At 38.0% G+C, this 26,283-nt stretch overlaps 1 protein-coding gene across 3 annotated transcripts in view; it reads left to right on the top strand.

Annotated features, from left to right (window-relative positions):
• LOC122640051 (vacuolar sorting protein 18) overlaps positions 1 to 26,283 on the top strand; it is a 71,901-nt gene that overhangs the window by 39,130 nt on the left and 6,488 nt on the right. For 2 of the 3 annotated variants that reach the window (XM_043833161.1, XM_043833162.1), the window contains exons 12-21: positions 45 to 104; positions 2,528 to 2,635; positions 3,689 to 3,831; positions 10,300 to 10,378; positions 16,226 to 16,288; positions 16,462 to 16,592; positions 19,508 to 19,613; positions 20,583 to 20,771; positions 22,062 to 22,289; positions 25,837 to 25,992. In XM_043833161.1, coding sequence (XP_043689096.1) covers positions 45 to 104; positions 2,528 to 2,635; positions 3,689 to 3,831; positions 10,300 to 10,378; positions 16,226 to 16,288; positions 16,462 to 16,592; positions 19,508 to 19,613; positions 20,583 to 20,771; positions 22,062 to 22,289; positions 25,837 to 25,992 — 1,263 coding nt within the window. The remainder of the gene's footprint in view (positions 1 to 44; positions 105 to 2,527; positions 2,636 to 3,688; positions 3,832 to 10,299; positions 10,379 to 16,225; positions 16,289 to 16,461; positions 16,593 to 19,507; positions 19,614 to 20,582; positions 20,772 to 22,061; positions 22,290 to 25,836; positions 25,993 to 26,283) is intronic. The other variant, XM_043833163.1, reaches the window with a different exon arrangement.

Here is a 26,283-nt window from a genome sequence, read left to right as displayed (position 1 = left end):
ACCTACAAAAGGATGGTTGGTTCATGACTGTTCTTCTTTTGCAGATTAACTATATATTGTCATTTGAGGAGATCACTCTGAAGTTTATCAGTGTGGGAGAACAGGTATCTGTGATGTCTTTCCCTTCGTTCATGCTTTTAAATGATGTGCTCTTCCTCCTTAGGTTAGACAAATATTATTAAACTTCTATGTAGGGGATTTTCAATGAGAACTCTTTATCTTTTTAATTTGATTTGATTCATTAGCCATAGATAGACATTCATTGCGTTGGGTCGACAAAAGTATGGTATCAAAGTTCGAATAGAGTTGAATGGCGAAAGAGGGTCCATGTAGCTGACCCCATATAGTTGGGATAAGGCTGGGCTGAGTTAAGTTGTTCATTCTCCATAGCTGTCAAATTGCATGAAACATTTTGCAGTCTACTTGGACTCAAATTCTCTATAGAATTGTTATGTGCAGGCTGAAGTGAGATGTCTTCTCTTTTTCTGAGTGAAAGTTACAATTTGATACTGATTAATTATTAACTTTGTAGTGTACCATAATTTTTTAACTTTGTATTTTTTTTTTGATAAATCACGGATTATATTAACATAAGGAGCAAGAAGCCCAGTGTAATGTACAGTGTTGGTTGTTGGTACAATTACTAAATAGAGCATATGTCAATTTAAGATGATGGTGGTGGGGTGGGGGTGGGGGGGGGGGGGGAAGGAGAGACGTCTGCTTGTTTCCGATCAAGACTACTCCTTCCTCTTTGAGGTCCCTACAAGTTGAAGCTCAGCAAAATTTCAAATGGCCTGTTTCATAAACCCCCCCTAAGCTGACCTGGCATATCATTCAAAAACTTTACTGTTAATCTCTTAATCAAACACAAGAGATTCTTTATTGGGGAAGAGGAGCAGCAACAGCAGCAATTTCATTAATCAAATTCGTGTCCAATGCTTGCTCCCCATACAACCTTTTACAAAAGACTCAAAAATAGACTCCTACACTAAAAAAGAAAGGCCTAACCCAATCCTTAACCTAGTAGGTAACTTAAACTGATTAGGAAATTGAAATACTGAAGGAAATAGACTCAAAACATGGCTGGATTTATAGAGTCCTAATCCAGCCCAACTTACATTGCTTAAAAGCAAATAAAAGAAAACTAGTAAAATCACTTAAATTGGAACCACTGGTTGGACCCACTTGGACCCTGTTCAAATTAAAAACAAAAGGCTTAAAAAGTAAAACTAAGTTTGGAAACTAAACTAACTAATCCCGTATGCAACCTTATTACCCATAGTTTAGGCCCATAAAAGTGGCCTATTACATTGAAAACCCATGGGATCAAAGGCCTAACATGTATAGAACCCAACCCTAGACTTATTCCTAATAAAACAAGCCCATTTCGGTGATGAATCTGCATCACAGAGAGAGAGAGAGAGTTCTGATAGTTATTGTTCTGTTATGAATTACAAAACTATCTTGCATCTCTTTGTAAAATTTTTTTCCATTATGAAGTTTATGTTGATTGCTTTTCCTTTTGCTACCTAGAGCTTCAGGGTAGGTACCAAACTTTACTCGATGTTGGCAGTTTCTATATTTGAAAATTGGAATTTATCATGTGTATAGAGGAAAAAAGAAAAATACAAGCTGGTCCGAAAGCTGGCTTAACATCCTGAAAGGCCCACGGGCCCAAAAGAACCAATGAGACAACCAAGGAATCCTTTGACACAACCATTCACCTCACCTGGCATCAAACAAAGTAACAAGCGACTCCTTTGCCCTCCCAGTGTTGAAGGAAACTAGAGGGAAAAAGAAGATAAATAATATAGTGGTACATCCTGCATCCATTCCAAAAATTCTCCCAGACTCCCAGGGCATGGCTTGCTACTAAGATGGCAAATGTGGCAAGGTAACTGCCCTTGCTCTACTGCTAATTGGTAGGTTCTGGTATGGACCAAGATAGGGTTTGGGTTGGGTATGGATTTTAAAAATCTTTGGGGTCCGACCCTGCCCTGCCCTGCCTCAATCTATGGCGGCTCTGCACCAGTTACTTTGTAAATTAGTAAGCCCTTGCTTTCTTTCATAGGGTGGGGCAGCTTGTGATTGAGCAGTATTATAAGTGGGTTTGGTATGTTATTGGCAAAATCTGCCCTTCCCCATCCCATAGTCATTCCTATTTCCTACCTGCAGCTCAATTAATCCACAGTAAAATCACTGTCATTTTCTGGAAGCCCAATTGACAACTTTATCCCTGCTATTTTTGCATAAAATTCAAGATGTCATTACTCGGTGCTGGACCCTATTTTGCACTCGACTTATCTGAACTCAGCCTTATTTCAACTACTTGGCACTGCACCCTGCTCCGCCATCTATGCTTTTCAACCAATCAAATTTTATTCAAACCTACAGAATGGTCTCTTACTTGAAGAAGCTTAAGCCAAGGTTATCTTGATTTAAATTGTGCATGGGTAGTTAGAAGATCTCTAGCTTCACTAAAATATAATGGTAAGATATGATTTCAACTCTCTTTCTTTTCTTGCAGGATGCATTGAGAACTTTCTTATTGAGGAAGCTTGATAATCTTGCAAAGGATGATAAATGCCAAATAACAATGATTTCCACTTGGGCTACTGAGTTGTACTTGGACAAGGTTCTGATTATTTATTTATTCATGATGCTTGGGTGTAATAAATTGGATGTTATGCGCCCCAGCCCACTCCACCCCCCAAAATTTTGTTTTTTTTACCATACTCTTGGCTTAAAAATTGTAATAAATCAATACTCTCCATGGACCCTAGAAATTGTTTATATGGTTGAGGATGCTTCTGATCATGTTTGCATCCTGTGGGTGAATCCTTCCGCAAAGGAGCTGAAGCTTGAGTTTTGGTCATGTTTGCATCCTATGGATGAAAAATAGATAAACTTGTTGATATGTTGACAGAGGGCAATAGTGGTATGCATTTTCACATATCATTCACATTCACCCTAGGCATGTGCAATTTATATGCATCATCTTGACAGGGGTTAGAATATGTTTTTAGTATCTAGCGTACATATTTCTCATTTATATTTTCTGTTTTTTTTTGGTAGGGGTGTCATAATATGTCATAATATGTAAAAACATAGATGTGGTCTTGGCAACCTTGTCCATTATTGAGCAGAGCCTTGCATGTGCTCTCATTCTCTTTTCCACATTCTTATTCTACCATTGACCCATGACACCATATCTCAATCACATAAATCATCTGGCTTTCCATAAGTAGTGTTCTGTTTTTTGTTTCTAATTTCGTAAGATAAAGAAGTCTTCTGAAAATTTTCCACCCTCCTATCTCTTCTTCGATGATGACAATATATGCTTCATTCACTCCACTGCCAAATTCCACACACATCAATTTCTCACACTAGCACCAAGAGTTAATCTCAAATAAGTAGAGTAAGCTGGGATTTGAGGAAAACTAGTTTCTCAACCTATCTTCTCTTCCCCGAAAACTGAAATCATTTTATTTTCAGGCTTACTCCACTCAATTAACTAGAAGAAAGCAATTTGGCTGAATGTAACAATAATTGCAATTAATGCGTGTGAAGTCATCTTCAATTCTTCCCCTCTAAACACTGATTTCTATTATCAAGATCGCGGTTTAGTAAATAAGGTATTGCTGTTAATGCTAAAATCATTTCCAAACCACATATTCTGATTTTCTAGATCAACCGACTGCTTTTGGAGGATGACACAGCTTCACGGAATCAGAATGTAGAGTACCAGTCTGGCATTAAGGAGTTCCGTGCTTTCCTGAGTGACTGCAAGGATGTCCTTGATGATGCAACAACAATGAGATTATTAGAGAGGTGAACTTCTATAATACCTGCTTACACAATATGCGACATTTTTCAGGCCTCTGGCCTATCGTAGTTATATCATTTTCCTCTTAGATTGTTTACTGCACATTTCTTCAGTTTTTTTTTTTTTTTTTTTTGAATATCCGAAACAATCATAGTTCTTCACTGTGCTCTTGATTGCATGTTGTATAATAAATGTGATTATGTAATTGTCAAATAAAGAGAGAATTGGTTATTATGATTCTATCAGTTTTCAGAAAAGTTCGTTCCATGTGGAGCAGCCATATCTCTGTGTATCTGAAATTTCGAAGTTATTTAATGTATGATGCATATCAGTAGGAGTCCTACTTTTTTCTGCTGAGTAGGTTTTATGAAGGGATCAAACCCGGATTTAAAGGTCGTAAAGATGAGAAGTATAGATCCTTGATGGACTAGAAGGATGGGGTAATAGAAGAAGCTGTCCAGATTATGTTTTAACATTGTTTGAACTTGTTGAGGTTGGCTTATTTATGCAAGGAGTTTTTGAAGGGCATCTAAAAGAAAGACCTTGTAAAAAAGTTGTGGAACACATTGCCCCTTGTACTTTTTGTGATTGTTGTTTGAATAATAGGAAAAAGGATGGAGAATGATGCAGTTTTATTGGACATTGATCCTGTATGGAGGCCTAGACATAAGTCTAGAAGGCCCACAAGATGCTGGTGGTAGTTCAATGGGCTAAAAACAAGCTTTGGGTAGTTATGTTATAGGTAGGCCTTTTAAAGATGGGGTTGTGGTCCTATAAGAGTCATCAAAGCAAATTCATTGACACTACATGCATCAGTATTCAGGTGTTGCAACTTCTTTAACTGGATCCATGAATGTGGCTGGCAATCCTTGTTTCTCCGAAGTGGTGGAGCCGTGGAGGTGCTAAGGCTGTTGGTGGATATGTGAGAAGAAGAGGTTGGGACAGGTGAGCAGATGTGTCTGATTGGGAGGGTTGGTGCTGGTTGATCATTGAGCTGGTGATATATATTGTTGTTGTTAATGATAATGATGATGATGATGGGGTTGATGTTGAGATATGGAGCTCCGTAGGTCATATGCTTGGTTTGGATGGGTATTTGGTGGGCTGTTTTAAGGCTTTACCATGGGTTTCCAGCTTGTTCTTGTTTTGTTTCTTCTCTCCTTTTATCTTTGCTGAAGCTTGAGGAATATATGGATAAGAAATATTTTACTTGGACAATGACTGTTTTTTCACCTCTTTTTATTTTCCTAAGTTCTTTTATTGATTTTTGTCCTCACTATAGGTTTCAGCTTTGCTAGAAATGAGTGAACTAAAGTTCTGTGTTTGGTTTCCAAATTCTTGTTTATTTTCAAAACAATCTGGGTGCCCCCATGTTCTCCATTTTTCCATAATAACTGTTAATGAGTATATTGATAGTTGGGTGAGTTGTTTGGAGTACAATTGTACAAGTGAACATACCCTTCAAATCTTGGGCTTTTTTGTGGTTCACTAATAGCTTAGCATAGTCCGGCCGTTATGCAGTTAGAGAGTAGGTTGTCCTCAGGGAAGGCAATTTACAACTTGAAGGGAAGGAAATAGAGCAACCTTGCCCTGCTTCTGACTTGTTTAATTTCCCTATATGTATCCTGGTCCTGCTTGCTAATAAGCTTGCTGAGCTTCCGAAGCACTTTGTTTGGAGCACATGGTGATTCTATGATAAATAACTTTGTAGGTTGGAATCGGATAAGGACACCCTGCTCCGCCTAACAGTATTCTCCCTAGGCTCCTTACCTGTGAAATACCCTGGTCCCCCGTTGATCCTTGCCAGGCTGACTGCCCATCACTGTACCCTTATTCTGGATCTTATCCGTAAATGGCTCCAGCTCTAGAAGGGCAAACTCCTTTCCTTCGCAGATCGGTCCTTCAATCATCTTACATATATTGGTGTGGTATCTATAGGCTTCCAAAATCCACCATCAAAGCCATTGAATCTCTATTCTTCTCCGCTCTTTGGAAAGGTAAGGAATCTCTCTTCTTACATATATTGGTGTGGTATCTGTCTTCCTAAATCTGAAGGTCTTGGTATCCACAGGATCTGTGACTATAATATTGCCGGAATCCTTAAGCTAATCTGGAAAGAGTCTACCACGCATGACTCAATCTGGGTCAATTGGGTCTACTCCTATCTCATTAAACATGACTCCATTTGGACTGTCCCCCACCTTGCTGACCCCTCCTGGGTTTGGTGTAAAATCCTTCTTCTTCGTCCCTTAGCCCTTTCTGCTACCTCTGTGATCGCTGATGGGACCTCTCTCTCGCTTTGGCTGGGTCCCTGGCATCCCCTTGAAGTCCTTTATAACCTTCTAGGGGCCCATGCAGTCTATTCTTCTACTATCCCCAAATCTGCCCCCCCTCTCCATAATCATCCTCCTAGGCTCTTGGTCCCCCCTCCCCTTTCCCCCTGTCTCTCCCAAGTCTGGGCGTCTCTCCCCCCCAACCCCTAGGGTTGTCAACGACTGGGCCGAGCCGGGTTGCCCTAAACCCTAGCCCAACCCTAGGAGTCTTAACCTAACCCAAGCCCAGCCCGGTCCTGCCAAGGCTAAGCATACCTTCAACCCAGCCCGACCCTAGTAGGGTTTTCGTAAGCCCGGCCCGGCCCTGATTGACCCTGAATATCTTGGCCTGTTAAGTTGTGGAACTAACAAAGCCCAAGCTATAAAAAAGGGCGTTTTTTGCAGAGAGGCAGTTTTCAGACTCAAACCCGTGATCACTTGGTTACAATATAGCAACCTTGACCGTTGCGCCAAGGCTTGGCCTCTATATATATTGTATAAATATATATTATATAATATAGGGTCGAGTTGGCCCTGCCAGGGTCGAGCCTCAACCTAGGCCCGGCCTGACACGGAGGGCCAGGTAAACACTAAGCCAAAAAAAACCCATCGCAGCCCTATATTAAACACAGGCCCGGCCCTGTCCGGGCTCAGGGCGGGTTAGGGCTGCCCGGGTTTTTTTTGACACCCCTACCAACCCCTCTCTCTCGGACAAGATTACCTTCCTCCTCTCCCCTAAAGGGGTTTTACCTCCCACTCTGCTTGAGACTTTGTTAGACCCCATGCCCCCTCGGTCACCTGGTCCAAGTTGGTCAGGTTTAAAGGCTGTATCCCCCCGCCATAGCTTTAATGTTTGGAGATTCCTTAACCTTTGCCTCCCTACCCAAGCATTTGTCCTTCACCGCCACATACCTGTCCCCCCTCCTGTGTTCTTTGTTGGAATGGTAATGAGGACGTCAATCACCTTTTTTTCCCCTTAGCTCTCTCCATTTGGAAGAAACTTTACACTCCATTTGGCCTTGCAGTAGGAGACCGCTTCCCTTCTCCAGGGAATGGCGTTGGTTAGATAGGGTTTTTTCAGGTAGTTCGAGCTGTGATACCGCCGGCATGCTCATGTTTGAGGCTGCTATATCCCACATTTGGATGGAACGGAATCTCCGAAGATGGACCTCCAAATCTCGTTCTATTGACATGATTTATAAAGCCATCTCCTTTATTGTTAGTTCCAATCTCCACATGCTTCCTCATAGATCCCTTGTTGACAGCTCAAGGAATAAGCACATTGTTGTATCCTGGGGATTAGATGTTTCTCTCTTTCTGTCTCATAGCCTATTCTCTTATGGCTTGAGGCTTGTACAGTCCCCCCCCCCCCTTTTGGGGCTTTTGATAATGACATTTTATTCACCCAAAAAAACTTTTTAGGTTGGAGTCGATATTTTCACATTCCTTTTTTCTGGACTGTTTCCTCTATGAATAATTTCAGTTGCAGATGCCTTTGGGGATTTGCTAGAAATCATAGTCTTCAGAGAAGGGTGAAGGATCCAAGTATTTTCATATTGGCTACCAGGTTGGTTTTGAGGAAACTGGAAAGTCATCTTGAATTTATGTGAGAATTTTACATGATTATGTTGGGTATTTCTTGAAGTTTGAGGACGACTTTTGGCATGATAAAATTTGCTTTATGGGGAATGAAGATTCATTATGGTTTCCCAAAAGAATAATTTGAGGTGCAAATGGCTTGTACTTATGGGATATTTTGTCTTCCAAGTTTAGGAGCTTTCTCTTTGGTTGGAGATTCTATGTCTTGTTTTTACTCACCAGAATTTGTATAGTTTTTATTCAAGATGCAAGAGGAAAAGCGATAACAAAAGCTGATTTATGGAAAGTTCTAGGATTCAATCATAGTCATTTTACCTATTCTGTTCCTACTTAGTGCTTCTTGGGGTTGTAATTCCTATTAATGTGGCTTTCTTTTACTAGACCATTGGCTGGAATAGTTCAGACTGTGAATCATATTCTTAGTCCTTTTGCAATGGAATTGTCATTGGAGTTGATTCTTTTTTCTTGGTTGTCCCTAATTCTTTTAGTGCTTACTTTTCTTCCCTCTGGTTGGGGTATTAAAGCTCTCAATATTTGAGGCTCATTCCTTTAAAAGATTCTTTCACTCAAGGTTCGAGAACTCGCGAGATCTCGCCGAGTTTCTCGGATTTTCGAAATCCCGAGACGAGATTGCCTGTGAGTCTCAAAAGTGCAATATCTCGGTGAGATCTCGGATCTCGGTTGGATCTCGGTTTCGACCCATTAGTATAACCCACCTACCACTTAAATACCTTACCTAATTGGACAAAACTCGACATATCTTGGCGAGATCTCGGTGAGATCTCGACGAGATCTCGGATCTCGGGTCCAGATCTCGGGTCGACCCAAAGTTGAGGCTTCGAGTTGAAAAAAAAAAAATGCACCAACTCGGCGAGATCTCGACTAGTCTCAGTTTTTCCAAGAGTTGAGTTGGCACCGAGACCCGAGTTTTAGTACCTTGCTTTCACTGCATGTTTGTTGAAGGTTGTGAAAGAAAGAAATAGTGGGATGCTTGCAAATAAATCCCAATTGATGAACCATCTTCTACTTGATATGTATATAATTGTGAAAGTATTAAGTATTGTCATTTCTTCTCTTTTTACTTGGGATAATCTTAGTTTTGTCGAGTACCATTACTTCTCTATTAATCCATAATATATTTTCATAAAAATTTGTTTTGCAAACTTTAGGAAGAGGTGGCATTTTTTTTTAATCAAAGTTGATTAGGGGGTCCTTGTATCTTTCAGTATTTCCTTACCTCATTTTTAGGTCCCTGAAGCGTAAGTGGTGTTTGCATCTTTAAGAGTTTATGATAAGATAGGGTTTTAATTATCAGGAAGTATTGTATCGGTATCGGTGGATACAATATTATACGATATTTTGAAGAAAAAAATTGTTTCAATCGTTACGGGTTGATACGGTTCGATATGGGACCAATATGGTCCAACACAAAACCCTACGGTGCGATATGGGGCTGATATGGGACCGATACAGGTAAGATACACTTGATACGCCTCCTTTAAACATGCAAAACATAAACCATGAGTGAGATACAATATTGAGATCAACCGAAGGCCTTGGAAATTTGTGTTTCTCTTTGATATGAGTTGGAGGAAATCATCTAACATTAAAAATGACCCTAATTCTCACCATTTCAACAAGTTATGGGGATTTATAGCACTCAAATCATGGATCGAAACAGATTTGGGCGAAGAAGTGGTAAACTTGCAGATCCCCTTTTTTTGTGCTCAAATCTTTTTTTTTTGGTTACTCTTTGCATCAAGCTGAATCAGCTGATATATGTTTACAGATTGCGTAATAAGGTGTTTTATGCTTCAAAACTGTATTTTATATGTATCATAAGCACATCCATGCATTTCTTGACCAATTTCATGCGCATCTTTAGTGTATCCTGTGTCTCTCCGATACAATATGATACATCTCTTAAAATCACCCCTCTGATACGGCCCAATAAAAAAAGGCATACCCAGTGAACGAGGCTTCTGCCACTGCGGGGTCTGGGGAGGGTCATAATGTACGCAGCCTTACCCCTGCTTTTGCAGAGAGGCTGTTTCCAAACTCGAACCTGTGGCCACTTGGTCACAATGGAGCAACCTTACCGTTGCACCAAGGCCCGCCCTCTCCGATACAATATCCAACACCGATACTTAAATCCTTATTCATGACATTGTCAAGTTTTATTTGCAGTATCCATTATTGCAAAATACAAGGTTTTTTCAATGCCTTGTAGTAAGATATTCAGTGAATTAAATTATTCAGAAGTTACCATTCATTATTTCAAGGGGAAAAAGCGCTGCCTGGCAGCGCCCCCTATGCCTGCTCACATGGGGCAGTGAAATGACCACCCCACCCCACGCAGCCTGGCAGCAAACCTCTACCCTTATTTTAAATATTATTTGTCAAATTTTAGCATTTATGATGCAGTACAAGTCATCACAATAACACTGATGTAAAGACTCATTTTCTATCTATATGTTGATAAGTATTCCTCTCTTGATTTCTTTTACTGATCAATGCAATTTATTCTTGATTCATTTGTTTATATTCTTCTTTCATCTGCAGCTATGGAAGAGTGGATGAGCTGGTCTATTTTGCTAGTCTAAAGGAGCATTATGAGATAGTTGTTCATCACTACATTCAGGTATTTTTCCTTAATTTTACAATTAAGAGTAATCGATAACTTTCATTAAGCTTTTTATTCTTTTGGTATTCTTTTAGTTGTAAGCGACTAAAACTAAAGGGGCAAGAGTATAGTTCTAAAACTTGCTGAGATCTCGGAAAACTTGAGAATCTCGAGCTGCTCGAGACGAGTTTACATACGAGAAACAGAATATGCACTAACTCGAATATCTCGACCAAAATTTTGGCGAGATTTTGGTTCTTTGTACTGTCTCGCCGAAATTTCGGAAAACTGCTACATTCCACATTATAAAAAAGCACCAACTCGAAAGCACAATTCGAAATTTGAAGTAACTCGACAGAGAAGGGGGAAAACCTTGTTTCTTGACTTTTTGTCCACATCATCATTCAATACAACTGGGATACACTATTGGGGGTTGCCACATCACTACAAAGAGATCGATTGTATTGTTGGCAGTTGGGACATTGAAGACTAGTGAAGTAAGGTGCCTATGACCAATGTATTGGTCACTGTTGGGTGTCTATGTAATACGCATTGTGAAAACTTCATGTGGAGTAGTTTGTAGTAGAAACTGTAAATCTTTAACTATTTCTTAAATAATTATTCAATATTATGTGTCTTCATCCATTATTGCATAATTTACTTGTTTTACTTGCCAATTATGTCTCATATCATTTAAACAATGTGTAAAATAGGTAATATTACTTTAAGGGTTTGGCCTTTACTACCAACCAAGGGTGCAAATCCAAACACCAGATTGGGGTTTTTTTTTTTCAATTTGAAGATTTAAATATGTTTATTAAGCCTAAAACAAGCTTCTCTTAAAGTTTTGGAGCCAACTATGGCCATTTCCCCACCGAAACATCATTCCGAAACCAAAAAAAAAAAAAAAAATAATGCAGTGTCTCGCCGAGAGAGATCGTGACCTGGTCGAGACAAGTTTTTGAACTATGGACAAGAGCCTAGATATAGTTGGATGGCAGTGTGCTGACCTAAATTGTTAAGATTAGGTTTAGTAGAGCTTAGAATAGAAAAATATATTTAAACCCCTTCAAAGTCCTAATCAGGTGTTGATGGAGATGAGACTCTGTTAATTTCATGCATGCTGCTTGTACAAACTGCAATATCGTTAACCATTGGATGGGTTACTTTTTATTGGAATTGGAAGCTCATCGCATTATGGCAGGGTAACATCTCACAGTTTAACGAATCCTCCACTTATTTGATGGGATGGTTAAGAGATTATCTATGGTTAAACTCTTATGTAATATCATTGAGACATGATGTGACTGATTATTTGGCTAAACAAGGAGTGGTTGATCCTAGGATTTGTGCTGGGAATGGATTACCTTTGTGAGATGTAGTCTCTGTTGGGAGATCTCTTTGTACTAATATGATCCTAGGTCAGCTCTCTGAGCTTGGAGGATTGTACCACTATCCCTATGCTGAATACTGAGGTAGAGGATGGTTTTTTAATTTTTTGGGTGAATCGGTAGAGGATGGTTTTGATGGACCACAGTAGGTAATTTCTGGTGTTGTAACTTGTAACTTAATATCCTGACATTTTCAACTTATAAAATTAGATTGGTGGGAAATCAAATTGGAAACTGTAATCCATTCATGTGCCTATTGACTTAATTAGTTAAATCACTCTTTTCTTTATCCTTTCTTAATGCTTTTTTTGCACTTTAAAATAAACAGTTAAGTATAGCTGTAACTCAACAGAAAAGAATAATTTAAGCCAAGGTTCAAGGTTTTGTTTCGAGCCTGGTTTCGACCATGCTCCGCGAAATTTCGGTTTCAAGCCTGGAAGGTTTCGGTGGATGGTTTCAATTGAAACCCTATTTTAGGCCCTCTAAATATAGTGAAACCCTTAGATTGTAAAAACATACACCCAAAATGGTAGTTTGACTTTAGACCTTAGATTGGTAGCATATGTTGTATGCTGCTCTATACATTCTCTATTATGGACTATTCCACACAACTTTGAATCTTGCACAAAAAATTCACAAATGCAGTAAATTTTCGCTTTTGATGCGTTCCACTACTGCTCAACAACTTGTTCCACGCTTTTATGGGATTGATTTGGTAAAAAATCACAGAAAACCAAGTTTTCACAAACTTTAGAGTTGAAACAAACGAAACCAATCAAATGGTAGGTTTCGATGAAACCTTGAACCTTGTTGTCAGGGCTACAAGGCGACCCAAGGCGCTGGAGGGGTGCATAAGCGCTTAGGTGACGAGGCGCCAGCCTAGGCATTGCCTCTTTTTTGACATTATTTAGTATCCTACAATATATACCTTATATCATCAAAAATCAACATTAAGCCATGCTAAGTCATCAAAAATCCCGCTCTCTTGACATGATTTGGAAGGCCATCTTTTTTGATGTTTCATCTAAAGCTAGATCCCTCTCCCTCATGGATGTGAAGGATTCCCCAAGGAACAGGCTCATTGTTGTCTCTTGGGGCCTCCCTACTTCCATCTTGCCCCCTAACTAGTCTCTAGTTTCGGCTTGTGTGCCCTTGGGCTTGTTTATTCCCTCTCTTTCTTTGCATTAATATTTTTATTCATCCAAAAAAAAAGTCATAAAAAATCAACATTAAGCCACATCAAGTCATAAAAAATTAACATAGAACTCGAAGACAGCAGAATTGAAGAAGCCAGCTATTGAAAGTTTGAAACAATCAAAACATACATTTGGCTTATGCTGTTTTTGGAAATGATCATTGCCCTAGTATACCTAGTCTCACATTTGGTTTATACTTTTCTTGGAAAATATGATCTTATTTATAAGTAATTAAATTGCTTTCAATTTAGAGAAATGTTCTTGTTCTAATAAGTTTGATTGGTCAAATGATTTTATTTTTACATGTCACTTTTTTGTATAAGGTAGAGCACAAAACCAGCTTTCCAACAAATCTAAGATTGCTTAAATCTGATTTATATTGACGGAGTTATATTCCTGTCAAACCTTAGTTGGTGTGCATGAATGTTGTTTAAAATCACCTTGAATGGAAATAAATTTTTAGACATCAAAACAAAATATTATTTTAATGCTCTTTTGGTTTTTAGTGATGTTTTGGTATATAATGAGATTTATAGAATTTTTAGATTTATATTTGAAAGTTGAAAATTTCACCTACCGCCAAAAATCCAGTTTTTATTCTTGAACTGGGGGGTTGAATTTTATCCTTTTGGAATTTGATTTTAACTATTTTTATTGGATCCAAATGGGGGGGGGGTATTTGCATATCTATGAATAATATCTTAAGTAATGAAATAAATAATACTTAAATGTAATGTAGTTCTAGATTGGTATTTGATAGGAGACCAACTTGAAGCCAATAACCAGGATCTGAACTGAACATGTAGTTCGGTTAGGTCAAAATAGGTGATTTTGGTCAAATTAGGGTTACGGTTTAAGGGAACCTAGGGTTTGATGTTAGGGTTAGGGTAAGTTGGTGTTGGGGAGTCTGCATGTGAAGTTTACGTTAAGTTTCAATGAAGGGAAGTGTGCTGGAATGAATTGGCAGCAAGGTTAGAGTTAGGGTTTTGGGATTTTGAAAAAAAGAAGATGGAATCTAGAGTTTAGAGTGGTCAAAAGTGGACCATACCTGGATCGAGTTTCTCAATGGGTGAGAGGAGAATTCGATCCAAATATGGGAGGGTTTTGATGGCTGGTTAGGTCTGTGATGGATTTAGGTCTTGGGAAAATTGAAAACAAAAAGAGAGAGTTTAGGGTTTGGGCTGTGAGAGGATTAGAAGAAGAATGGTAGGGGTTGGGAAATGATTCAAACTTACTATAGTTGCCAAATTTCCTTGGCAGCAGCTTGTTTGATTGTAGATCTTGAATAAAAATCAAAACTTGAATTAGAGCTTGAATGAGAGTTTCAAAAGAACCACCTAGGCTTCACACCGCAAGGTGTCAATCAGATCAAACATTGATTCCTTCAAACGATCCACTTGGGTTTCACACCGCAAGGTGTCAACTACCAACTCTTGCCAAACGATGCGGTGTGGCATGCTCAACAAAAGCATTAAAAATCAAACACCAATCCCACCAGCAGCCTTGATCAAACAAAAGACAGAAATTTTCAATGGAGAAGAAGAGTAGTAAAAAGCTTTTCATTAATCAAAATTCGTGTCCACTTGCCCCCCTTACAACCTTATACAAAAGACTCAAAATAGACCCCTATTACTAAAAAAGGAAGGCCTAACCCAATCTTTAACCTAGTAGGTAACTTTAACTGACTTGGAAACTAAAACATACTCAAAACAGAGTCCAAATCCAGCCCCTCTAAACACTTAAAAGAAAACTACTAAAATCACTTAAATTGAACCATTGGTTGAACTGGTTCAATTTATTAACAAAAACACAAAAATAAAACTAAGTATGAAACTAAAACAACTAATCCCGTATGCAACCTAATTCCCATATTTTAGGTCCATAAAAGTAGCCTATTACATAGAAAACCCATGGGATCAAAGGCCCAACATGTATATAACCCAATCCTAGACTTATTCCAAGCAAAAAAGCTCAGTTTGGTGATCTCTGCATCAATGATATTTGGCATAAATAAGTGCCAAACCAGGTTCGATACCAGTAAAATCACGGCCTTCCTCTCAAGCGACAATCGCCTAGACCCCCAAAAAAATCCGCATAGACACCAAGGCGGCGCCTTGACAATTATGCATTGAGCATTAATGTAAGCTGATAATGGTGTGGTCCTTTATTTGCAAAATGTTCTTTCCGTTATCTGCATGTCTAAAACTAGTATTGTGCATATGTTCTTGTGCTCACTGTGATTCTGCATGAGCTTTACTCAGGATTTGACATTGCCATTTATGATGCTATAGTTACCAAAGGAGAAAAATATTGGCACTTTTGTATAGTATGTCATGTACCATAGATTTTGTAACTGGCCTAAAACTTCTTTTTGGCTCTCATGGTTATGCTAAAAAATTTTGGAGAATTACTGCGAGGGTTTTAAGTATCGGTAGGTATTTCTGATACATATCGGTGTTGGTGGGTATTGATACTATACTTTGTTTTCAAAAAAGTTTGTATCGACCGATATGGGGCCAATACGAGACCAATACAGTCAGATAGGTAAGATATGAATCCTTTAAACCTGCAAAACATAAACTGTGAGTGAGATTAAAAAAAAACTGAGAGCAACCGAAGGCCTTGGAAATTTGTCTCTTTCATATGAGTTGGAAGAAATCATCTAACATTAAAAATGACCCTAATCTTCACCATTTCAACAAGTTTGGGGATTTACAGTGCTCAAATCACGGATGGAAACAGATTTGGTGAAAAAGGGGTAAAGTTGCATCTCTCTTTTGAGTGCGCAAATCTCTTTGTTCTTTTTTTTTTTTTTGTTATGCATCACTAGATCAGGTAAAAATGACTCAAATCCTTGCATCAAGCTGATATATATTTACATATTGCATAATAAGGTGTTTGATGCTTCAGAAATGTATTTTATATGTATCATAAGCACATCCATGCATTTTTGACCAATTCCATGTGAATCTTTAGTGTATCTTGCGTCTCTTCGATATGAGAAGTCTCTTAAAATCACCCCTCCAATACGATAAGCAATTCCAATACTCAAATCCTTGATTATTGCTATATGTTCACATGGACTAAATCAGTAATGTTGAAGTTCACTTTTAAACTTATGATCGATGAGGTGAATAGTGCAGCAAAAACACATTTATAATGTTAAGGGTGAGCTTGACAATAGACAGTAATGTTAGTTTTTCAAAAGTAACAAACAATCTCAAATGTGGGAACAATAGTTTTGACTTATCTTTGCACCTCTGTGGGATTGTATTTAGCAAGGGGAAGCGAAGAAGGCTCTGGAAGTGCTTCAAAAGCCTGGCGTTCCCATAGATCTGCAGGTACACTAACATTATTATGTCTACTGGATGGGATTGATTTTAAATTTTTCATTTTGTTTTTCATAGATTTTCACATAATGGGTTTTATATTTTTGCTATGCTGATATGAATAGGCAATCTAATCTTCCCATACGTTTTTCTTATACTTAAAGGAAAGTGCTATGTTTGTGCAGTACAAGTTTGCTCCAGATCTTATCATGCTTGATGCATATGAGACAGTCGAGTCATGGATGGTCACAAACAACCTAAATCCAAGAAGGCTGATTCCTGCAATGATGCGTTATTCAAGTGAACCTCATGCAAAGTAATTAATACCTAATTGGCTTCATTTATTAATAATATGTTCCTGTCCAGCTGTAAAGGCAATATCCCTGCATGTTTGATATGTTGTGTTTGCTATGTTGTTTAGGAAACTGATGCTTTTAAATTGGTGACTAGTTAACAATTAGTGGATCCTAATGATTGTTTTCAATTAAAAGAGAATGTTTGCTTAAAAGCCTTTATACCAATATACTTAAGGATTGCAGTCCTGTTCCCACTTTACAAGAACTCCTGATATGGCTACACTTTTAAGCCTGATAGAGCATCTTACTGTTAGTTTACTAGGTTAAATATGATGAAATTGGGTTACTTCAGTTTGATAATTAGATAATAGTGCAGGAAGAATTTTAAGTTCTTTATTCTTCAGACAGATAGTGATGCAGACTTGAGGTTTGATATCAAGTATATGCGTAGGAGGAAAGCCCAGCCCATAAAACAGATTTGATATCTCCTTGTGATTCCAGTTTTGGACCAGGTTTTGGTCTTGTTACTAAATACACTTGAAGAATACCAATACCGAGAAGAGAGAAGTAATATAGTCCTAGATAGGATAGGACCCTACTAGGAGCCAGGTGAACAGAAGTTCTGAAACTGATAACCGATTGGGCAGAATTGGGTAGTTTAGAGCAAAACTAGGGTTAATGCTAGGGTAAAGGGTGAGTGTGAGATATGATAATGATTGGGCAGCTCTAAAGGAAGCTAATGGTATAAGTTTTAATAGATTTAAACAAAATTTGAAATTCTGGAAATTTTAGGGTTAGGGTTTTAGGTTTTGGGTTTTAGAATTTCGGTTGACATTAGGGTTCAGGATGGGATTTTGGGGCAGGACTTTAGATCGAGTGTCAAGGGCAGTGTAGGGATGATTCGGTTGTGGTATGGGCAGATTTGAATGGCTAGAAGTGATGGATATGTAATTCTAGGGTTTTGGGTTAATGGAGGTGGAAGGGAATTAGGGTTTAAGGGCTGAGATGGGCTTGGGGCTAAGGTCAAGTGAAGGGAATTAGGTAAGGCTCCTGTGGTTTAAATTTGGAGGAAAACTGATGGTAAAATTGGGCTGGACAGCTTAGTGAATATTTAGGGTTTATTAAGATCGATTAGGGTAGGCTGGAGGAAGAAGGAGGAGGAAACTTGCAGAAAACAAAAGGAACTTACTGATTCGATCTCCTTCAAAGGCAGCAGCACTTGAAGCAGCTTGATAGCAGAAAAGAAGAACCTCCTGATCATAAACAGATGCAAGGAGTTGTGAGAATCCACCCACCCTGTCCCACCTTGAGATCCACAAGGATGCAAGCACTCACAAGGGAGCAATGGCAACAGCAACAAAGCAAGCAAGCATAATCAATTCTTTTCAAAATTAACTGTGGGGGAGCCTCCCACGATTCTGTTTTTTTTTTTTTTTTTTGGTGAATAACTAAATCACCAACCCCCAAGGGGCGGGGAGAAAAGGGGGGGGGGGCAAACAAGAACCAGCAACCCAACCTACGTAGAGGTGGTAGACTATAAAAGAGACAAATCAAGACTCCAGGAGACAATAATATGCTTGTTCCTTGGGGAATCCAAAAGGTGACTGTGGCGAGTAATACTAAGCTTGGAAGAGACGTCAAAGGAGACGGCTTTCCAAATCAGATTAAAAGATCGAGATTTGGAAGTCCATCTCCTGAGGTTCCACTCCATCCAAATATGATAAATAGCAGCGCCAAAAACCAGCTTTTCATTAGTGTCACAAATAGATGTCCCAGAAAAGGTCATGTCTAACCAGCCATTCTCGATCAAAGGCTAGGGGTCTCCTACAGCGAGGTCAAATCGTGGAGAGGGCTTTTTTCTAGATGGTGGCGGTAAAAGGGCAAGCAAAGAAAAGGTGGGGTATGTCTTCAAGGCCATTCCAATAAAGGGCGCAAGATGGGCCAAAATCCTAATACAATTCAAAATCCTCTCTCTTTCAAAATCGTGGAAGGAGTTAAAAGCACTTACTACCCCTATTAACCTAAAACACTTAAAACTCTTAAACTAAGAAGATTCTCCATCAACCAATAGGATATAAGATCCTAATAGCCAATAGGAACACTTCACTTAAATTAGACTAACTTAAATTGAACCGATTGGATGCAACCAATTTGAACCGGTTCAATTAAAACACATTAAAATAAAACTAAGTATAGAGTTACTTAAAGCTGAAATAAAACTAAGTATAGGACTATACTATGGCTCCTATTATGACCCTATGGTTAGGGTGGCTTTTTCAACTCGAAGAGGCTTGGATCTACATCAAGAAGAAGATGGGAAGAGAAAAGAGTAGTCGGATATGACTGTCTCCCTCATAAGGCTTGTATTTATAATTTGAAATTACAATGGAAAGGGGAACTCCTATTCAGATTAGGAATTCCTAATCATGATAGGATTCCAGTGCACGAGGCTCCCGCTACTGTTGGGTCTGGGGAGGGTCATAATGTACGCAGCCAAACCCTTGCTTTTGCAGGAAATTGCCACCTTAATTAAATATTATAGAAGTTGAGCATTATTGGGGATCAAATGCTCAGGATAGGTATTAAATGCAACACTCTGACAATGTCATTTATTTTCAGCTTTTAAGTTAACATATATTCTTGAGATGTGAATGCATCTATCAGGTATGTTTGCTGCTTCACCTTGATGTTCAGAGTTTGCTACCTTAGAATTACTGGATATCTCAACTCCCACTCATATAGTCCGTATTCACTGTTTGAGAAAATTGTGTTTGTCGCACCTCAGATGGAACTTCTAATGATAGACACAACAGTTATGATTGTTTAAGCTTTATAATAATATCTTACTGGTCAGTATTTTATCTTCTTTTTGTGAGAAGAAGTTTGTAATTTATTTTCTTTTAGTTTACTATTTCTTACTATGTACGATATGCAGGAATGAAACACATGAAGTTATCAAATATTTGGAATTCTGTGTCCATCGTTTGCTTAACGAAGATCCTGGTGTGCACAACTTGTTGCTCTCATTGTATGCAAAGCAGGTTTAGTTGCTAACAGAACAGTCATATTTGGTTTTTTCTTCAAATCTATGCATTAGATTTGCAATACTCTTACTACAAATGTAAAATATACTAGTTAATGTTTGTTGTACTTGTACTTTATACATATTAGTTTACTCTTGCACAAATACCATTTGGCTGGTATACTCATGTTAATGATCATTCATACATTGGCTGGTCACAAATCTCTCTCTCTCTCTCTCTCTCCTTTATTTATTTCGACAGGCAGCATCAAAATTACATCCGTTCAACTTTCTAGGAAAAGACATATGCTTTATCAACCATACACATATTCCAATGATCCCCTTTGAAGAAAATCCAAATCCAATTAATATTTTCCTATGGCAGCACACTTTCCGGGGATATTCAGACGGACAATCACTTGTCATGAGTTTTATTCTCATTGCATCTTTTATGTTTTGAGAGGTGATATCTCTATCTTTTGAACTTGCGGCAATATTTGTCAAGGTGTCGCCTAGGTGACTGCCTTGGCATCCTAGTGCCTTGACAACTAGTGTCTCCTTGGTCGCCTAGGCGGGTGTTTTGGTTGCCTTGTTGGTGTCACCTTGCGTCCAGACCCCCTCCAACGCCTTGATTCGCCTTGGCGCTGTGACAATTATGCTTGTGGCCATCACCTTTCCTCATGGATTTCAATCTTGCAGTACTGCCAATACTTTAGCATATCAGCTGCTGTGATTGCACTGATCCTTGGGTCATCCCTTCTCCCCACCCCTCTGAAGGGAAGGTTTTCTTAGATGTTTGGGGAAAAAATAAGGTTAAAATTGTGTTTAGTTTAAACATGAAGTTTTACATCAGAACTCATGCATTATTATATGTTGCAAGTTGTTATTATTTGTTTGCTCTTCCTACCACTCTTTGTTTAAATATCTTCATCCTCATCTTTCAGTGCATATAGAACTCATGTTAATCTTTGTATGAGATTTTAATCAGGAGGATGATAGTGCACTTCTGCGTTTCCTACAATGCAAGTTTGGCAAAGGACAACCAAATGGCCCTGAGTTCTTCTATGATCCCAAATATGCACTGCGCCTTTGCCTCAAGGAAAAGCGAATGCGTGCCTGTGTCCATATATATAGCATGATGTCCATGCATGAAGAGGCAGTCGCTCTTGCTTTAAAGGTATTGATATCAGTTTTGAATTTCATCTGTTTATAATTTTTTTTTCCGCTTTTTCTGTTGCAAATCACTTTAAACTCACTACTAGTGTTAAGTTTTCTTGGCAATTTGAACATTTTTTCTTAAAGTTTATTGGATCTCATCCTTTCCAGGATCCCACATAGGCGGGATCAGCACTGGGTAATGGCCTTTTTTTAGTTTAACATGGAAGCTTAGAGAAATTCCTGCGCATCATCTGATTTTTTTTATGTTGTCAATGGCTACCCCGGTTTTTAAGTTTTAACTCAGGTCTCTCTTCTTAATGAATTATAATTGTGGTTTGATCATATATATAATTTCCACACATCATCTTTTGGAATTTGCATTTATATTTTTGGAAATTATAAACAATAATTAAGTCATGCTCAAATTATACACAACTTAGCTCAACTAAGCCTTATCCCAACTAAATGGGATTGGCTACATGGATCCCTTTTCTCAATCAGCTCTATTCAAAGCATACTTGTTACAAGCCCTAAGCTATGCATGTCTGATGCAATCCCGGGTGCTGAAGTCCTTAAATTGGATCACCATAGGCCCACACAATCAACAAGACTCCCAAGTTTTAAAGGGGAGCGGAGTGGCAGTTTTGAAAATTAACAGAGTATTAAAGGGGTTGTTTGGTAGATAAATACGGGCAGGGATACAAAAGGGATTACTAACTAATTTTAAAATTAACAGCTATATTTTTCTGCAACTTTTCACAAGAATCCTATTTTTTGTGTTACTACTTTCCATTAATTTCTTCAGATTATTCAAAAATTGACAAAAATGAAGAATGATTTTCATTTTTATTACTTGTAATGAATTAATGGTTTCTTATTCTATTTTGAACTTTAGATAAACCTCCACAGGAAGCAAAAACATGTTATTGAATATGGCTTTAATTGTGAGCCATACCTTCTGGTTGTCAGTAGAGAACCTCTTTTTAAATTGATGCGTGTTCTTTGGAAAATATTTATGAAGTATATTCGTTAACTGATAGTGATACTTCCAATTATTTTCTATATATATTTGTTCACTGACAGTGGTTTTGGTTGTTCTTTATACATGAACTTCATGTTTTGGAGATTACAAGTTTTTCCGCTCCCTGATGTTGTAGCAGTATTAATTATCACTTGTGTTAAAAGTGTTCTTAAGTGCATGTTTTGGGGTTGCACACAATCTTATTGGTTAGTTTGCTCCATGTGTGGTAAATACCCATATGGCTTACATACTTTTGTTAGATTCATGTTTCTCATTTTGGTGCATTAGGTTGACACAGAGCTTGCCATGGCAGAAGCTGACAAGGTTGAAGATGATGAAGACTTGAGGAAGAAGCTTTGGCTTATGGTTGCAAAGCATGTAATTGAACAGGAGAAAGGAGCTAAAAGGGAGAACATACGAAAGGCAATAGCATTTCTCAAAGAAACTGACGGCCTTCTAAAAATAGAGGATATTCTACCATTCTTTCCAGACTTTGCTTTGATTGATGATTTCAAGGTAATATACCTTAAACTTGGTTTCCCAGAATTCTGGTTTGCAGAAATTTTGCAATTACAGTTTTAAATTTAATGTTACCCTATGGTTTTGCTTGCAAGAATAAATATGGCTTAATCCGTAAAACTTAAAAAGACAGTTTGACCAAAACATCACAGAATTATTAGAAAATTACAGGTTATTTTATATATGTTATCTGTAGAATTATTAGAAATCACAGAATTTATTCTTTCACATTTCTTATTTGTCTTCTCTAGTTTTTTCCGCTCATCCATCTTAACATAAATGATAAAGATACTATAAAATATATTAGAATAATTAAAACAGTTTGACCAAAACATCACAGAATTATTAGAAAATTACAGGTTATGTTATTTATGTTATCCTACACTGAAGATAACGATGCCATAGTGCATTTGTGGTATACAAGATAACAAAGCTCTAGCACCACAGCCTAACCAAATTTGCAGACTTACAGTTATATAGTGCAAATGTGGGGTATAAGATAACAAAGCTTCAGCTCCATAGCCTGACCAATTTGTAGACTTAAGTTATAAAGCATGCCCATAAGGTAGCAATCATAGAACAAAAATGGGTTATGCTTTGTTTGCTTCAATTGATAAGCTCAGGCATTGAAGGCGCAAATCACAAAATAAGATGCATATATTAGTCTTTTTAAAGGTGCATTTGTCCTTATTAGTTAAATATTGGCATCTTGTGGTTTGAGATACAGACTATTGATTTGTTAGTTTGAAACACTTTCGCCATGACCACCTTTTACAAGTTTGGACAGATACAACCATGCTTACTTGCTGACATCCAGCTTTTTCATCTTTCCACTTAAATCATGGCTGGAAGGGAACTCTTCATAAGTGAACCATCTAATATATATTAATGGCTGCTGCTACTACATTTGGTTCTACTTATTACCTCCAAAAGGATCCCTAGTGAATTGCTGAAGCCATTTATCCATGGAGATTTATTCATTAGAAGCAGACCCTGTACTCCAAGTTCATCCTGAACTCTTTGGCCAGCAAATCCATTTTTTCTCACAAAATGAACTTCTTCCCACTTTTTTACCTTCCCTAGGGAAGGATGTGGTGTATTGGCATTCTTAAATAAAGGGAAAAAAGAAAGGCTATTTTCTCTTCTGTTGGACTTGGTTTACCAAGTTCTTTCATTACTGGGTTCCAAAAGTAGTAAATCATGCCTTAGCTCTTATTAGATCATTAGAATCTCCAACTATGTGAAACATGGCTGACAGACTGAGCAACTTAACATGCTAGCGCACTCCTCGAAATATCTGACATCTTCCCAACATTAAAGTACTTCTCTTAGATTTATTCTCAGCCTGAATCATAACATCTAAGGGGCAGCCTTGAGACTGGAATACTTGGTTCATATCTTGGTCTAAGAATAATAGTATCTTCAACTTCCTGTAACTGAGATATACATAAAATATCCCCATTAGTCATGAAGTCCTCAATGTTTGCTCTTCAATTAAGAGGGATTTCCAAAGAGCCTATTTAACGATGATAAATAGCAATTAAGAGAGGGGGATCCTGTTTCATCATTCCCCTGAGCTCTTGAAGCTTTAACTTTGTTCGTCTTTGACTTTGAAGAAAGTTGGCTGTTAGGCTTACAGCTCATCGAAATTCTTCAATCTGGTGCTGAGGATGGCACCTTAGTCACTACCTTGTGTACGGTGGAGAATATGCTAGTAGGTTTATAAACCTTGATCTCTTCTGCCCTTTTTTTTTTTTGGTGCTAGTGAATGAAGTGTCTGCCTCATTGCTTATATGTTGAAACCCAGCTCAACCATATTTGGCTTTTGAGTCCTTGTAGAATCTTGCTTAAGATGAAATAATAGCTGGTCCTAACCTACTCATCTTCAATTTGTATGATTCTACAAGCTTTCACTAAATTTTTATCCGCATGATCAAAACTCTAGAATTTTGGTACCATTGAAGTTCTAGTTTATGCATTTTGGATACAAGTTCTTGCTTAATACTTCCTTCTGTTTGGGTCTTCACCTCTGATAGTGCCCCCACTTCTTCTTTCAAATCCAAGTTTAACCATTCTGAATAGTTGTCAAGGCATCGCCTAGGCATCCAGGCGCTTTGGTCGACTTGGGCGCCTACTTGGTGCCACCTTGATTTTCTGCCCTCACCAACACCTTGGATCGTCTAACCGCCATGACAACTATGCCATTCTGTATTGTCCACTTTTCCAAGTTTTCTAACCCCCTATTTTTCAAAACCGTTTTATTAAGCAAGTACATATGATATTTTCTAGCCTGTTGGGTTAAGATGATAAATCAAAATGATCTACAATAGAGTGACTAATGCCACTGTTACTGGGAACATCTATCTATACAGAATTAATCCTGTACTGTGCGCCAGTACCTAGCACCCTGTATTAGTAAAAGGGATAGATTCGTAAGCATCATGTTATCAATGAAGAAAAAAAAAAATCACATTAGAACATATTTAAAAGGAGATTGCAAACTGGGTCAAAAGAATCCAGCTGCAATTTGCATTTTTGTTTTGAGGGCTCATTTTCTCTCTCAGTCTATGGTGATTAAGCACAGTTTTTGGCTCTCTCTTGATGAAACAATATCAGAAGCTGATAAACCAGAACCGCTGGTTAGGGGAAGAAGGAGAAGAAGTAGAAGAAAGAAAAGAGAAGGTAGAAGAAGAGAAGAGAGCTATAGAAAGAAAACTGGCTCACGGTTAGGTAAATACCCTAACCGTGAGAAATAAGATATATTTATAATAAAGAAATAAAACAATTACAAGTGTATCCCTGGTCTATGAGCCAATACATATAATGGTTGTCTATAAACCAATACATATAAGCTCATATGTTACCAACTAGGGTTTCATGGTAAAGAAGGGCAGCAATAGATGGCTGTACACCACAAGAAGAAAACCTAAAAAGATGCTCTCAAAACAGGTAAGAAGAAGATGGTCACTGATTAAACCTGCTCTGATACCATGAAACTATATCAGAAGCAGATAAGCCAGGACCGCAATTTAGGAGAAAAGGCAAAAGAAAGAAAAGAGAAGGAAGAAGCGAGAAGAGAGCCATATGAGAAAACTGGTGCACAGTTAGGAAGAAATACCCTAACTGTGAGCAATAAGATATATTTATAATAAAGAAAGAAAACATTTACAAGTATACCCCTGGTCTATAAGCCAACACACATATGGTCTATAAACCAATACAATAATGGGTACGTAAGCATGTAAGTCCTGCCACAAGGAGTTTTTGACAATAATCCAGTCCATTCATTTACATGCACAATTTATGCATATCCCATTCTTTCGTGTTATATTTTATGCTTGCTATAATCACACCTGCTGTTCTACCTTCACAACAATTATCTATGTTGAAAATTGTATCTGTTCCAATCTCTCCTGAATAAGTTGCATTAATAACTCGGTTTATGCAACCTATGAGATCTCAACCTATTTACTTGCCACATAGTAGTTGCCTTCTGAATTACCTTAAGTTGCCATTGTAAGTTAAATTCCACAATATTTTGTAGGAGGCAATTTGTTCATCATTGGAGGATTACAATAAGCAGATCGAACAGCTGAAACAGGAAATGAATGATGCGACACATGGTGCGGACAATATCAGAAATGATATCAGTGCCCTTGCTCAAAGATATGCTGTCATTGATCGTGACGAGGAGTGTGGGGTATTGATCTTCATGATTTCATATTTGCATGGTTGGCAGTTGCTTTCATACTCAAAAAAATGTGTGGGCATTTGTTGTCTGATATCTGAAGCAAAACCAAGTCCATTGACTTTGGTTTGATTTTGTGTGGTCCTGTTCCATATAACTGCCTTGGAACTTATACAGTTTGAAAATGTCTGATGTCTTTGTCGAACTTTGTGTTTTTAGGTTAATCTTCTCCATCATTTCTTTTGTCACCATTAATTGATCCTGTTGCATTTGTGACATGTCAACACCTTGGATCTGATTTTT

Source organism: Telopea speciosissima, chromosome 9, assembly GCF_018873765.1.
Source record: "Telopea speciosissima isolate NSW1024214 ecotype Mountain lineage chromosome 9, Tspe_v1, whole genome shotgun sequence".
NCBI classification, from domain to species: Eukaryota; Viridiplantae; Streptophyta; class Magnoliopsida; order Proteales; family Proteaceae; genus Telopea; species Telopea speciosissima.
Note: the sequence above shows the minus strand (reverse complement) of the source record. Positions and strands in the feature narration are given on the sequence as shown.